The sequence below is a fragment of the Gobio gobio genome (genome assembly GCF_949357685.1).
Source record: "Gobio gobio genome assembly, chromosome: 15".
In the NCBI taxonomy this organism is placed as follows: domain Eukaryota; kingdom Metazoa; phylum Chordata; class Actinopteri; order Cypriniformes; family Gobionidae; genus Gobio; species Gobio gobio.
Genome location: NC_137108.1, coordinates 38,275,333 through 38,290,981, shown reverse-complemented (window position 1 = coordinate 38,290,981; position 15,649 = coordinate 38,275,333). Strand labels below are relative to the sequence as shown.

The 15,649-nt window shown below is 37.7% G+C and overlaps 2 protein-coding genes across 2 annotated transcripts; both read right to left on the bottom strand.

Moving 5' to 3' along the window:
- Positions 1 to 729: 729 nt before the first annotated feature.
- Positions 730 to 13,361, bottom strand: oscp1b (organic solute carrier partner 1b). Its single transcript, XM_079836914.1, has 10 exons — positions 12,906 to 13,361; positions 10,147 to 10,301; positions 9,663 to 9,830; positions 8,476 to 8,556; positions 8,266 to 8,369; positions 6,523 to 6,651; positions 6,226 to 6,295; positions 5,218 to 5,357; positions 2,216 to 2,279; positions 730 to 1,969 (listed from the first exon to the last, which is right to left on the bottom strand). The coding sequence occupies exons 1-10, from the start codon at positions 13,234 to 13,236 to the stop codon at positions 1,850 to 1,852; spliced, it is 1,362 nt and encodes a 453-aa protein (XP_079693040.1). The 5' UTR covers positions 13,237 to 13,361; the 3' UTR covers positions 730 to 1,849.
- On the bottom strand, positions 13,347 to 15,382 carry LOC307138554 (cornifelin-like). The gene is made up of 4 exons (XM_079836916.1): positions 15,293 to 15,382; positions 14,497 to 14,665; positions 14,163 to 14,299; positions 13,347 to 14,056 (listed from the first exon to the last, which is right to left on the bottom strand). Exons 2-4 carry the CDS (start codon positions 14,603 to 14,605, stop codon positions 13,958 to 13,960), a joined length of 345 nt encoding a protein of 114 aa, XP_079693042.1. The 5' UTR covers positions 14,606 to 14,665; positions 15,293 to 15,382; the 3' UTR covers positions 13,347 to 13,957.
- Between the last annotated feature and the right edge of the window lie 267 nt (positions 15,383 to 15,649).

The window sequence follows — 15,649 nt, the reverse complement described above, 5'->3', positions numbered from 1 at the left end:
GGGTGAGTAAATGGTGACAGAATTTTCTTTTTTGGCTGAACAAGGGATAGTTCACCCAAAAATTATCCCATAATTTACCCACCCTCAAGCCATCCTGGGTGTATATGACATTCTTCTTTCAGACGAACACAGTCAGAAAATGTCCTGGCTCTTCCAAGCATTATAATGGCAGTGAATGGCAGCCCAAAATTTGAAGGCCAAAAAAGTGCTTCCATCCATCATAAATGTAATCCACACGGCTCCGGGGGGTTAATAAAGGCCTTCTGAAGCGAATCGATGGGTTTGTGTAAGAAAAGTATCTAAAATATCTAGCTTCCGGCAGACCACTGTCCATATTCAACTTATGAAGAAAATGCAACGCCTCTCGCAGTTCAAAACGCTTACGCTACATCCGACGTCTTTGTTGAGCCAGTTGCACTTTTTTCGTAAGTTGAATACGGAAGTCGATCCACCGGAAGCTAGATATTTTACTTTATAACATGTTAAACATGGATATTATACGATTCTCTTCAGAAGGTTTTTATTAACCCCCCGAGCAGTATTGATTACTTTTATAATGGATGGATGCACTTTTTTCAAATTTTGACCTTCCATTCACTGCCATTATAAAGCTTGGAAGAGCCAGGACATTTTTATATGTAACTCTGATTGTATTTGTCTGAAAGAAGAAAGTCATATACACCTAGGATGGCTTGAGGGTGAGTAAATCATGGAGTTATTTTCATTTTTGGGTGAACTATCCCTTTAATTCATGATTGCAATTTACATTTTTATTTTTTTACTTTTTATGTTCACCTCACAAGAAAATAGTATTATTGCTTTGTTGAAATGAAAATGTCGTTTGAAAACAAACAATCAATACATAACACAGGAACCATTGGTATGTTGATCAGTCATTATTTGCAAAAAGATCTACTTTATTTTCCATTCAAATCTATTTCAATATAATGAAACAATAAACAGACAAAAATGAACATTCATATACAGTACGTTAACTTCAATAAATAAGCTCTATTATGCTTAAGAAAAAAATATACACAATTTCATCCACCATTCATATTGCAGTGCTTTCTTTCCATGGAAGGTGGTTTCACATACAGTATACATCGTCGTGTAACATAATGCAACAATTGCACACTCAAAGACATTTTATTTGAATTTCTTGACATTGAAATACCTGACTTTGTTGCACTCCCTTTGAATAAAGGCAAAAACAAACATACACCAATGGTCTTGGGGCTTCCTGTAAACCAATTTTGGGATCTGTGCTAAATATTTACCACAAGTGCACTTCGGTTTTCTCCCATTACCCTGTCTTAAGCAGCGCTTGTAGTGCGGATACATATCCCGCACCTCTCGGTTGCACATCAAATGAATTGAAATGAATTCCATGTGCACGGATTGTCCTCTTAGACAACTAAGACAGTCTAGGAAAGGCGTTTCATTCTGTCCACTGATCTAAATGTCACAGAAGTGTCTGTGGCATCAAAGCCCACATTGCCGGCAGACTCTACTATGAAGAATTGTATTGACTGTGCCGGCTCGGTAGGTCCAAACTAACTTCACGGAACGAATATGGAAAAGTGAATATGGTCCCACAGCAAGACGCATATTACATTTCTACACCTGCTATTTGCATTTCTCGCATTCAGTAGGAGGCAGGAGACATAAATTGCATGAAATTCTCAAAGAAAGAATTTCTTGTTGAACTTAGCGGTTGTTCTGAATATATATGGTTGTCACTGTAGCTCCAGAAAAAAGGCCTCTTTTCTGAGTAAGACATTGTAGCACTTTATCCTGCTTAACTGCTCAGTCACTCTCCTCAGTCAAAGGGAACGCCAAGTTTAAGTCACAGTCCATCCATCATGGCCAGGAGGTCATCACCCTTGCTGCTGGAACTGGGGGAAGGTTCTCCTGACTCTCCAAACTCTCCCATGATCTTAGCCAGCTCAGCATTGGTCTGTTTGTCCTGAAATGAGCCAGCCAGAGGTGTATTGTTACTCCCATGGTCCTCTTTGGCAGTTTAAAGTTAACCAAAGACTCAAAATCTTTAGCCTGTCAAAAACCAATTAGACAAGCTGAGAGCTTCGTCTGAGTGTTGGTGGATCACTGGTAATCAGGCATTACAATGTTTTCTGAGGCCAAGGATCACATAGCATTGTGCTGAAACAACCCAAGTGTATTACTTTGCAAGCATACAAACATTAAGCTTTACCTTTGTTGCCTGGATATTAATAACTTCGTAAGAAAGCTCGTCCGGCCTTGATATCAACGCCTCCCTGTGGGGATAATCTGCATTTCAATTTTTGTATGAAATCTCATGCAACAAACTAACTTCATTGACATGCCAAGCTGCAATTTCATGTTTGAAACCACAAAACCGGTCAAGAACATGGCTGGGTCACATTTTACCCCAAAATAAAGAGTAATGAATTAAGTTTTTATATGCCATTTTTATACATACATATACACTCACCAAGGCTACATTTATTTGATCAAAAACAGTAAAAAACTGAATTACTTATACAATTTAAAATAACTGTTTTCGGTTTTAATTTGGTTTGAGAATCAAATTTATTCCTGTGATGGCAAAGCTGAATTTTCAGCATCATTACTCCAGTCTTCAGTGTCACATGATATTAATATTTTTGTGAAAACAATGACACGTTTCTTTCAAGATTCTTTGATGAATAGGAAGTTCAAAAGATTTATGTAAAATAGAAATTGTTTGTAAAAGTATAAGGGTCAGATTTACTAACAGCTTGAGCCAGCGCAAACCCTCTTTTGGAATTAAAAAACTACTGTCAGGATTTACTAAAGACGCACATTGAGAAATTAGCGCTGACAAGGCGTGGACAGGGTTATTTTAGCGGGTGACCTTATTGCAAATGCATTTGTGGGAGTTTCTCTTTCAGGGCTCAAAATTCATGGTAGGAAAGTATTTAAATGAATCATGCAAGGTGATTAACAATGGTTTGCCTATGCCAATTTACTGGTATTTGCGCCATTATTTACCGTAAAAAAGCACATCTTAAACCAGACGCTAACGGCTAGATTACACTGGTCATTATGGAAATGCTCCGGCTGGGTCTGTGTTCATTAATTTGCGTGTCGTCAGTAGATCAGGCGCAGAACTGTCCACTCCCATCGGCACTTTTATGGAATTGCGCTCTCACGCTAATTTGCCCTGTTTAGTAAATCTGGCCCTAAATGTATACATTTTAGTGGTCAAAATTTTTGTGTTAATGGATGCAATTCGATTCTTCAGTTTAACGCGTTTTAAATATTTAAATATAAATATTTTTACAATCATCATCCTTTGGCTAGTGTTACATTATATGATCACGTCTTATTCATGCAAAAGCTTTTAAACCATTTAAGCACGACAAGACAAAAGAAAACGCGCTGTCTGTGAATGTCCTGTCCATGTGACACACACGACGCACAGAAAGACGTTCTATTCTATTTCTGTTCCATTTCGCGCTGGAACGAACAATAACACACACAATTATGCCAAAATGTTGAGTATCTTCATAAGAGCAGTAAATTAAATAATGTCTTAAATTAACTTAAAGAGCTGTAAGAAAATGAGATGAGCGTCAGATCCGCGTCATGTGCGGCAACGGCAGATCTTAAAGTGACAGCGGCCTAATGAAAAAGTTGCTGGCTATCTGGCGGTAGCACTTTTAGCATAGCTTAGCATACATCATTGATTCTGATCAGTCCATTAGCATCTCATTCAAAAAATGACCAAAGACACTTTCAATATTTTTCCTATTTAAAACTTGACTCTTCTACAGTTACATTGTGTGCTAAGACCAACTGAAAATTAAAAGCGATTGCGATTTTCTACACCTATATGGCTAGGAACTACTTTCTCATTCCTGCATAATAGTCGCGGATCTTTGCGGCCGTACCATGGCTGCAGCAGCGCAAGGATATTACAGCGCCTGAAAGTAGCCCCCAGCTAGGTAACTTTCAATGTGACCGGCACTAAGTTCGTGTAGTTGCAGAGAAAGTTTCAGGCTTGCAGCCGACAAATTGTATTGTGGATTTACCTGTGTGATTAGCCATGGTTCTGTGTGTTGTAAAGGGCTGTGATAGTAAGTCGAAGGTGTATACTACCACCATGTTTCACAGAATACCAATGAATCATTGCGCCGCTGCAGCCATGGTACGGCCGCGAAGATCCGCGACTATTACGCAGAAATGAGAAAGTAGTTCCTAGCCATATAGGTGTACAAAATCACAACTTTTCATTTTCAGTTTGTCTTAGCACATGATGTAACTGTAGAAGAGTCAAGGTTTAAATAGGAAAAATATTGAAAGTGTCTTTGGTCATTTTTTGAATGAGATGCAAATGGACTGTTTAGAATCAATGATGTATGCTAAGCTATGCTAAAAGTGCTTCCGGCAGATACAAAGATCGGCTGAATGGATTCAAAAACGGTAAAACTCAACTATTTAACTCTAGGGGACTTGTAAAATGAGCCTATTTTTTAAAAAAGTGGAGTGCTCCTTTAAGAAAGGTGTTTGATAACTTCATTCAATTTATGTATGTCTAACAGGTAGGAAGGCCACAGGCAAATATGACCTTTATTTTAATGGGTTTATGTGAAGATTGTTTTAAGTTCACTTAATTTAAAAGCATTTTTTTTTAAATGAAGCCTAATAAATGTTGAAATTGATAGCTTTCAATTATACTGTAAAGTTGAATGTTTATCATTAATGTTTAAAAAAAAAATCTATTTCATAGAGACATCAGTAGCAGTATTAGTATCAATGATACTGGCCTTCATTCATAAAAAGATGCCATTACAACAAATATTTAAAATATACTGTCTTTAAGTTTAATTTGGAGAGTAACTTGGAAATTATTACAATATAAAAATATTAAAAACTTGTTAAAATCGAAATACTAAAACCAAGTTTTTAATAGCGATTGATTACAGAAAAATGTGTGATTAATTAGTTACGTTTTTTTTATAAAAATCTACTGACCCCAAACAAAATATATTGCAATAAAGAGGGTCTAATGAGATTCAATATTGAGAATAATAATAATTAAAAGCAAATAAAATGTCTAGACATATTACACTAATGGCATGAATTTGTTTTTATTTTGGGGTGAAATACCACCTAGCCATGTTTCACTGAGATGCAGCTTTAAATCTATTAGTGACAGTGTAGTCAAATTCACTTGAAATGAAAACTTACTCTTCCTCCTCATCAGTGGCGAAGAGGTTAACTCGGAAGCCCGAGTCAGTGCCGGCTGGTTTCTGCACCTCCAGACCTCCCATTAGTCTAGCAAGCAGGTTCAACTCTTCTTTTGCCAAAGGATTCGGAGTTGTGTTGACCTTCAGGATTGCATGAATTTAGTCAAATATGTATGCTAATTACATTACATTACTCATTTTTCGGAAATAATTTTTTTACCATTAGTTTTCATGATGTATTTAATGAACCAACATTCAAAAAAATTTGAATAAGATTTGAATATATGAAGAGGATGCAAATTATCAGGTTATTTAAAGTGCCCCTATTATGCTTTTTCAAATATGACCTTTCATGTAGAGTGTAATATAGCGGTTTGTGAATGGTAAAGGTCTGCAAAGTTTCAAAGTTCAAAGTGCACAATAAATGGAGTCAATCTCCCAAAAGAAAGAACCGATTCTGAACTGTCTGAAAGAGTCGTCAGTAATTCCAGTCGTACTTCCTGCACAAACCATAGATTTGTAAAAAATTATGGCCTATGGTCTTCATTAGTTGGCCGCGAACAACGTGTAGTTGTAGCTGAGACTGGAAGAGATTGGTTCGTGTTGTCAACATGTTGAGAAGACGGCGTTTTATGGTAAAACCGACAGCATCGTTTCTGTTCGTATCACTGTGTATCAAGGAAGCCTCTGCAGCTGAAATTCAGATATGGCAATCACTGACTCATTTGCGACATGAGCTATAAGCAGTAGACCAATCACAACAGACTTGGCCATCTGACCAATCAGAGTAGAGTAGGCTCTCAGGCCGAACTGTTTCAGGCACTCTGAGAAAAGAGGCGATGATGCAATGTATATTATGAGAAAAATAAAGTGTTTTTAGACCTTGGAGGCAAGTAAACTTATTGCAGGAGACCTCCAAAACCAAACAAGGAACCTCTAAAATGGCATAATAGGGGAACTTTAAAAAGAATATGTAATAAAAAAAAGTATAATTAATTTATAATCTTACCTTGGTGTGCTGTGAGGAGCTTTTGGAGGTTCCAGACATGTGTGTCTCAACGGGGCGGCTCACACTGTACCTGAAGGAGAAAACAGGACAATTGTACAGCTGATGCTCCAGTGAAAGGCTACCTGTCTTAAGTTTACAGCTAAATTATTCACAAATCCATTAGAGATGAAGCTTTGCTACAGATAAAACGTGATGAATTACACCATGGTATCTGAAGATCCACAGGTGTGAGCCATAGCCTATGATTCCACAATTGAATATTAGTAGGAGTATTATTAGAACGTGGTTGATGCTCACATGTTTGTGCCCAGTTTGATGACTCGATCACCATACATTTCAAAAGATCCCTCGCGGAGAGCGGTGTTGTAATTGCCACCATCGCGGAACTGCATCCTTCTCACCTCCTCACCACTACAGCTAAACATCCTGTGAATTAAACACAGTCATGAAAAAATCTAAAATCATTTTAAACAGCATTTCTTATTATAGATGATCTGATTCTTTTAGAAAATGTATAATTATTTTATACTTGCTTATATATATATATATATAAACCAATCAGGCATAACATTATGACCTAATATTGTGTTGGTCCCCCTTTTGCTGCCAAAACAGCCCTGACCCGTCTGGTGTACATAGTCTACAACAATGCTTAGATTGTACGTGTCAAAGTAACATCCACATAGATGGCTGGACCCAAGGTTTCCCAGCAGAACATTGCCCAAAGCATCACACTGCCTCCACCGGCTTGCCTTCTTCCCATAGCATCCTGGTGCCATGTGTTCCCCAGGTAAGCGACACACACGCACCCGGTCATCCACGTAATGTAAAAGAAAACGTGATTTATCAGACCAGGCCACCTTCTTCCAATTGCTCAGTGGTCCAGTTCTGATGCTCACGTGTCCACTGTTGATGCTTTCGTCGGTGGACAGGGGCATGGGCACCCTGACTGGTCTGCGGCTATGCAGCCCCATACGCAACAAACTGTGATGCCCTGTGTATTCTGACACCTTTCTATCAGAACCAGCATTTACTTTCTTGAGCAGTCTGAGCTACAGTAGCTTATCTGTTTGATCAGGCCACATGGGCCAGCCTTCGCTCCCCACATGCATCAATGAGCCTTGGCCGCCCATGTCGCCGGTTCACCACTGTTCCTTCCTTGAACCACTTTTGATGGATACTTGGCCATTTTTCCTGCTTCTAACACATCAACAACATGTTCACTTGCTGCCTAATATATCCCACCCACTAACAGGGGACGTGATGAAGAGATAATCAGTGTTATTCACTTCACCTGTCAGTCGTCATAATGTTATGCCTGGTCGATCGGTGTGTGTGTGTGTGTGTGTATATATATATATATATATATATATATATATACTTCAAAGGGTTTCAACACCTGGTCGTACGATGTTATATGTTACATGTTATATGTCAGCTACCCCTAAGCGTTATTATGGTAAATGGTAAATGGACTGCATTTATATAGCGCTTTTAACAGACCAATGGCCATCCAAAGCGCTTTACACATTGCCTCACATTCACCCATTCACACACTGACGGCGGTGTCAGCCATGCAAGGCGCCATCCAGCTCGTCGGGAGCAGCTGAGGTTAGGTGTCTTGCTCATGGACACCTCGACACTTGTTCAGGTGGAACCGGGGATCGAACCACCAACCTTCCGGTTTGTAGACAACCTACATGAACCACTGAGCCACTGCCGCTTATTAGAATAACTGCTTTCAGTCACAGTCTAAACACAGACCCAGCTATACTTAGAATAGCTCTCTTACATGTCCAAACCTCTTGTTAATGCAATTAACTATAAACCCTCACCATCAGACTCTGTCGGCTCTAAATGACAGAGGTGATTTCAGTGCAAACATATGCAATACTATTTATTCATAATGTCCAGATCAAATCTTGCCATTCTCAGCCTTTTAAATGCCTTGGTCACGTCAATACTGAAAACAAATATGTGTTTTTTGTTATTGATGCTACATTAACTCTAGGAACAGTAGCAGAATCCTATCCAGCTAACCTCACAAGTCCTGGGGCATGTGTCCCATACGGAACAGGGCCTGACGTTGGAAGGACGAATCGACCATTGGAGTTCTGCACTTTGTCTTTCAGGAAAATTGATACCTAAAAAACAAGTTACATATCATGTTCAAATATATTTCGGCTTCGGCTTCATAAACATCTCAGATTGGGATTCATGTACATAAATCAAAATAGAGAAATGACTTACTCGTATATGCATATCTTGAAAGAAGATGAGCAGAGTTTGTCTAATTAGTTGAAACTCTCCACCAGATAAAGGGGTATATATCTAAGAGTTATAAGCAAAAGAATAAGACACGTTCAAAGCGCTGACAATGAGAGCTAAATAATTGCTCAATAATAATAATCATAATAATATGCTTTAATATTAAATAATATGATATACTGCATTATTATTATTATATACCAAACGAGGGAAAATATAATATTAAATAACAACATTAACATAATATGAATATTAAACTAATATTAAATTAACAGTTATTAACAAATACAAAAAATATTTATTACATTTAAAGTGTTAGTTCACCCAAAAATGAAAATTCTGTCATTAATTACTTACCCTCATGTCGTTCGACACCCGTAAGACCTCCGTTCATCTTCGGAACAGAAATGAAGATATTTTAGTTGAAATCTGATGGCTCTGAAAGGCCTCCATTGGCACAATGGCACGGTTCACTCTCAAGACCCATAAAAGGTACTAAAGACGTCGTTACAAAGTCCATCTCACTACAGTGGTTCTAAAATAACTCTATGAATCGGCGAAAATAGTTTTTGTGCGCAAAAAAACCCTAAATAACGACTTACATAGTGATGACGATTTCAAAACAAGGCATCATGAAGCTTCGAAGCGTTATGAATCAGTGAGTCGAATCATGATTCGGATCGCGTGTCAAACCGCCAAACTGCTTAAATTTGGCGCTTCAAACCACTGATTCGGCTCACTGATTCATAACGCTTCGAAGCTTCATGATGCCTTGTTTTGAAATCGTCATCACTATGTAAGTCGTTATTTAGGGTTTTTTTGCTCACAAAAACTATTCTCGCCGATTCATAAAGTTATTTTAGAACCACTGTAGTGAGATGGACTTTGTAACGACGTCTTTAGTACCTTTTAAGGGTCTTGAGAGTGTAAAGTGCCATTGTGCCAATGGAGGCCTTTCAGAGCCATCAGATTTCAACTAAAATATCTTCATTTCTGTTCCGAAGATGAACGGAGGTCTTACAGGTGTCGAACGACATGAGGGTAAGTAATTAATGACAGAATTTTCATTTTTGGGTGAACTAACCCTTTAATAACTGAAAATAATCTTAAAATGTATAATTCTCAGGACAGAATTTGACTTTACACAGAGATTGAAGAGACTCTACAACCTCTATGAGTTGTTTGTTTGTTTCATCCACTTGGCTGAGGATGCTGGGAGTGTCTTTCACAAAGTCCCTGATGGCATCCATATGGTTGAAGGACACAAGGAGGATGTCTTTAGGGCGAGGACACAGCAGGACTTGATACTTGAACGCCATGGTCATCAAGTCATAGAGCTGTGCATGGGAAAAGCACAATAAAGGAGCCATTACATATTTCATCATATTACACACCAGAGGGAGCCATTCATCACTATTACGCATATTATAAAATCTAATGATTTAATTTATACATAAACAAGAATATTATTAAATACAAAAGAGAATTTCAAAGTAAAGCTCAATATAAAAGGAGAGCAGTGAACAGAACTACCTGAATTTCAAAACTGTTCATAAGAACCGATTTGTTTACTGATAATACAGAGAGTTTTGTAGAACGTTCTCACTAGGAAAATACTGAAAATGACAATGCATCCTTGACTTTAGTTTTCACCTTGTCCATACTAGCTTGGTTGAGTCTCATGATGGAGGCGTGAGCCAGTCTGTCAAACACCGTCCTGAGGGCCTTCTTGGAGTACAGCTCTTGTGGTTTGAACAGCTCCTCCAGGAACTTCTTATTGAACATGGTGGTAATGATATCATTCATAACTACCACAACACAAACACAAAGACAGAGTTGCAGTGAGTTAAAAGCAATCCTGAAGCTGAAAACAAAGCCAACACAATGCAGTCTGTACTGCAGAAAGCCGTTTTGCCAAGAAAGATAAACAAAAAACATATAAATCAAAATCGGCAGATGTTTTCACAGAGAAGCGAGCTGGAAACTGTCATCACATGTTGACTGAGGAAAACACAAATGCTAGAAACATACTGCCACATGGAGGATTTCATTTATATCTCAGTAGTACTAAAAAATGACTGTATAGGCTTCCTGAATCTTTGGGGTTCTTATTCTACAATAGTGTATTTCTCACGCAAAAACATTGAAAATGTGAAATTACAATTAAAGTAGCACAAAAAAAAAAAAAAACGCCCATCTCCCTCTACACAGCAAGTGCCTATGAGAGCTGGCACTACTTTGCTCTATGGCCAGCAGCAAAGCAAGCAGAATGTTAACAATACCTCTTTTTCTGTCCTCCTCTAGCCAATCTGCTACAGTGGCTACAAAGATTGCAAATCAAAAAGGACATATTTAAAATGATCCTCTAAGGAAGTTAACTAAATAGCAGGTACGGCATTAGCTACATGTATATACATCACAAGCAACAAGCAACTTATTCAGATGGTTTTGTGACCTCTGTGACACACTTTGATACCAAAGGGCAATGTCAGCGTAGGCGTAGCTTTATGACGCCTTGATTTCGCAGAGCTTTTATTATGCCTGCAGATGACCACTTTTGCATCTTCTGGTCATGCGTATGTGCGGTAACAGCGTTGTTTTATCATACACATTTGAGTGTGTTGAAAGTTATGCTATAATGCTACTCTGTGCGTTCACTTGGCGGTTATGAGACACTTGTTGCACACTGCAGTAAGCTAGATTAATTTTAGGCATGGTAAAACACGGTACTCGCTGTAAATCAAGATGTAAACAATAAGACTAACTGTGTTGAGCTATATAATAATGATTCGTTTTCTGTCGATGAATGTATCCAAACAGTTGCTCACCTGTCTAATAAAACAGATAATATATTAAAGCGTCTTTGGGGTTTCAAAGGTCCGTGTCCTGGTTAAAATTGCTTATTCCTCTGAATTTAAACATTCTTGGAAACATTTTGGATAGTGCAAGTACACAAAATATATAACATTGTTCTAGTGGTTGTTGGATATTTTAAAGGGTTACTTCAGTGATTTAGCATTAAGCTTTGTATTTAAACTGGGTCATTTATGTAGTAGAAATGTGAAATATTTTTTTTTTATTTGGTGCCTTTTAGACAGAAAAGACAGAAAATGTATTTTTGTCTCATGTGGATGAAAGACAACAACTCCCAGAATGCACTTGCTTCGCTGCCCTACTAGGCCACTCCGTACACCGTCATTTTGATCTTCATAGTAATACAATCATTTCATTCAGTTAGAGAATAAACACTACAATTAAAAACTGAACGTGTCTTTTCACTAAAGTATGAGTGAGCCGAACGAAAGTCATGGCACAGCAGTGTCAGATTTCATACATCACGAAGAGCTGAGCAGAGCTGAGGTAATGTTAAGCGCCAGTCTGGCACGTTTTCAGATTGCATATGGAAGCTAAACTATCACAGGAATTCATTGAAAAGTTGAAACGCACTTTGCTCTGCATCAATCTGTTATGAATGTCTGTGCGGCCGTCTGTGTCTTACATATTGTGTGTCTCTCCGCTGTGGGCGGGTTGATAACATGCGGAACAGCTCCATCTAGTGGCTGTAGTCTTTAGCCTTTGGCCAAAAAATCCTCCGATGAAGCAAAATGACGATATTTGCGTCATCAGAGGATTTTTTCCAGAAATAAAATGCATAATTCTCTCGTCTCAGGAGGATATGAGGGGGGAAAGTACCATAATTTTTGGCATAAAGCATTAAAAGCCTAATGCTAAATCACTGAAGTTACCCTTTAATCCAAAAATATTACATATTGTGCCTTTAAGAATACTTCAGTATGCAAAAAAGAGAGAGGAAACCTTCATATATTAGACAGGAAACCATGATACTGGCAAACTGTTGTTGAGCAAATGTCACAGTGTTGCATGCAAAAGAAGTATCAATGCGCAGTCCAATTTTTTATAAACTTAAAAGATCGTCATCACCTCCATTATGAGAACTTCTCGTGAACATGAAAAAAATGTACATTATTTCTATAGTATTTTGAATTATATTTTATTAATTAATACACAATATTCTGTTGTAAAATGTTTTGTCAGAAAAGTGTGATATCTGTGCTATCACTTATATTTTTGGGGGGAAGGGGGCAATGTGTGTTTCCATTGCACAATTAAATATTTTTTTTCTCTCTCTCTTTTTCTCATTTAAATAATGTCGTATACAATGGATGCAAACATGACATGTTTCTGCATGTAACGTTAACTGAACTGGGATCACTGCATTCAAAAACATAGGCTAACTGGCTAATTATGTACAGCAATAGCAAACGATCCAACAACTACTTTCCTTTAGAAAGATGACAAACGATGATCACAAAAACAACATTTACATCCTACTCTGGGTCTCCAGAACAGACTTGCTTTATCAACTCCTTGGCATATTAGCTGCCATCTACCTTTCTTCGCTTTATCTGCTGGGATATTCTGAGCCCGCAGGCGCTGATCCAGGATGTACAGCATTTCTCCACCCAGATTAATGAAGAGAAGAGGCAGCGTTCGCGTCGACATCCCCTCTGGAGGTGGATAAAGAGCAGCTAGTATCGGTAAGCAATCACTTGTGGTTGTTAATAAATAGCCGCGATCTGCGCTCTGTGTGACTGTAGCGAAAGATTCTGCAGAATAAATAAGCGTCTTTAAGCCCTCTCTCCGTTGCCAGGTCACCGCCAACAACAGCCAATCAGAGGTGCTCGTACTGCTGCGCGATGATGACGCAATACGTATTTTCATGAAAAACAGTTGATACAATAAACTTTTTTTTATTGTATCTTGTTTAAAAATGTACTGCCTTGCTCTACCTCGAGTTTCCAATCCTGTTGTCTTAATAATTAGTTTTGTGTGTGATATGTATCCCCTGGGATGTGTTCAATAAAAAACAAACAAACAAAAAAAAAAACACTTTTGTACATTTATATAATTTGTGCTGACGTGAAGGTAGATATATAATTTGTATGGTCGTTTGTGAAGTAAAAAACAAAAATAAATCAACAACAACCGAGTTAAAATGCTAAACAAATGTGAAAAGATGGTGTTGTTTGTTATTTTATTTCATATGAATAGGATTCCACTGTAGGCTACTGTGTTTGAGGTGAATATTAAATATGACATACAGCTCCTGTACAGTACCATATTAATGCTGCAGGTTGGCACATTTTGATCATCACATCAAAGTTGTCAGCAGATACAATGAATATTGAAAGCATTCACAATCTTAAGTTCACACAAATTCAAGACTTAATTGCAATAATAGTAAACAAAGTAAAGTGTGTTATAAGTAAACAGTATTAGTCATGTCCCCCCCCCCCCCCCAAGAATGTATGTTTACGGATTCTATCTTGGTTTTATTTCTCCTGTGATTTGAATGACTTAAAAAAATAATTAATGAATTAATCAAAGTGGATTTTGTTGAATTTGTGTGCTTTCAAAAATAATTTTAAAACTGAAACGATAACTAAGTCTCTCCATTCCTGATACGAATTTCTCTGGCCATTCGACATGTTTCAAGAAATCCACAGCAACAGGCCATCAAAGCATCATTGCATATTGTGCCCTGCAGGGGAAAAATAAAGAAAGGTGTTGTGTAATGCATACAAGTGGACAGCAATAAATGCATGGATAAGAATTCTTCAAATTCCTCAATTTTTAGTGGCCTTTACCTGTATTCCATAGGTCAGACGCATGTGTGTCCTCATTGCAGTCATTCCTCCAGGTACACATGCAAGACATACATTCTCACCATACTTGTTTGCTGTGTAACAGCTGAGAGCTATTGGACAGATACAACCAAGAGCACCTGGACAATAGAAAAAAGCAGACAATGCTCAACGATAATGTATTTTATGTTACAATGTGCCACTGATAAAAGCAGTTCTCATTGGCTGAATATTAAACCACAGCTAAAATATACCAATAAAATCTTCTCATTGGCTGAATATTAAACCACAGCTAAAATATACCAATAATGGTTTGCCGTCTGATCTCAGAACTTACAGACAAGTAGGTCACTGCAGCAAGAACAAAGACCAGTGCTCCACTCTCCAGTCTGCACATTTGTACCATAAGAGCCAGCACCAGGCTGAGTGACGACTGGGTTTGACATGTCAATCAAAATGAGCAGTCCAGCAAGGAAGCCGAGAAAATGGCTCGAGATGTTTTCTTCCTAGGAGATTTGTAAAAAGAATAACTAATTTATATCCATCAACTGTTAGACAAAATAACACGTTTAATTAGTAATTAGGAAACCATTTTAGAAAGAAAAATATGCATTTCATAATATTTTCCATTCCATTTTTGAGTGATTTGTGCTATTATAAGGATAGTTCACAGCAAAATGAAAATATAATATAATATATAAAAATCATACTATGAAAGCTTTTTTGGACCCCATTGACTTTCACTATATGAGCAAAAACAATTGAAACACTCCTCAAAATATCTTCGTTTGTGTTCCAATGAAAAGTCACAGGAGGGTTGATGGTTAGTAAACGATAAAAGTGTGATGCAAGTTTTGGACATGAGGGTGAACTATCCATTTAACAAATTGTTTTACAGGACAGAATATTTTACATTCACACACACATTTTGATATGCAAGAAACGACTATAGAAAACAATCTGGACCAGCTCTAACTAAAATTGGATCAAAAGATTTCTCATCTATATCCCACCAATAATGAACAAATAAAATAATTTCAATAGTCTAAGGCTATAAACTTCGTTGTGTTATTTTAAATCCTTAAAAAGTATTCTATAATACAAAGTGAAAGTAGTAGACTGCAAAAAAGTACCTCGTGTTCTTCTGAGCCTCTTGATCAGCTTGCAGCTGAAAAGGAAGTTGTGACACACACCAACACTCTGCGCTTGCTACTCTCGTATGCATCGTTTCCGATTCACGCACACAAGCTTTACACAAAGCAGATCAAAGGGGGAGGTCTGAGTTGTAATAGGAAATGTGGCCTTCAAGAATTCTTAACAATCAATGGATAATCTCACACGAGTAAAGAACTGATAGTTTGACCTCAGATCATGCACCTGATTGTCATGCATTTCTTGTAAAATTATAGAGTTCACGGAACTCAGCCAAACCATTTGCACTAGCAACAATGCATCAGTCTTGCATATGACACAGGTCTTCATCAGCTGCT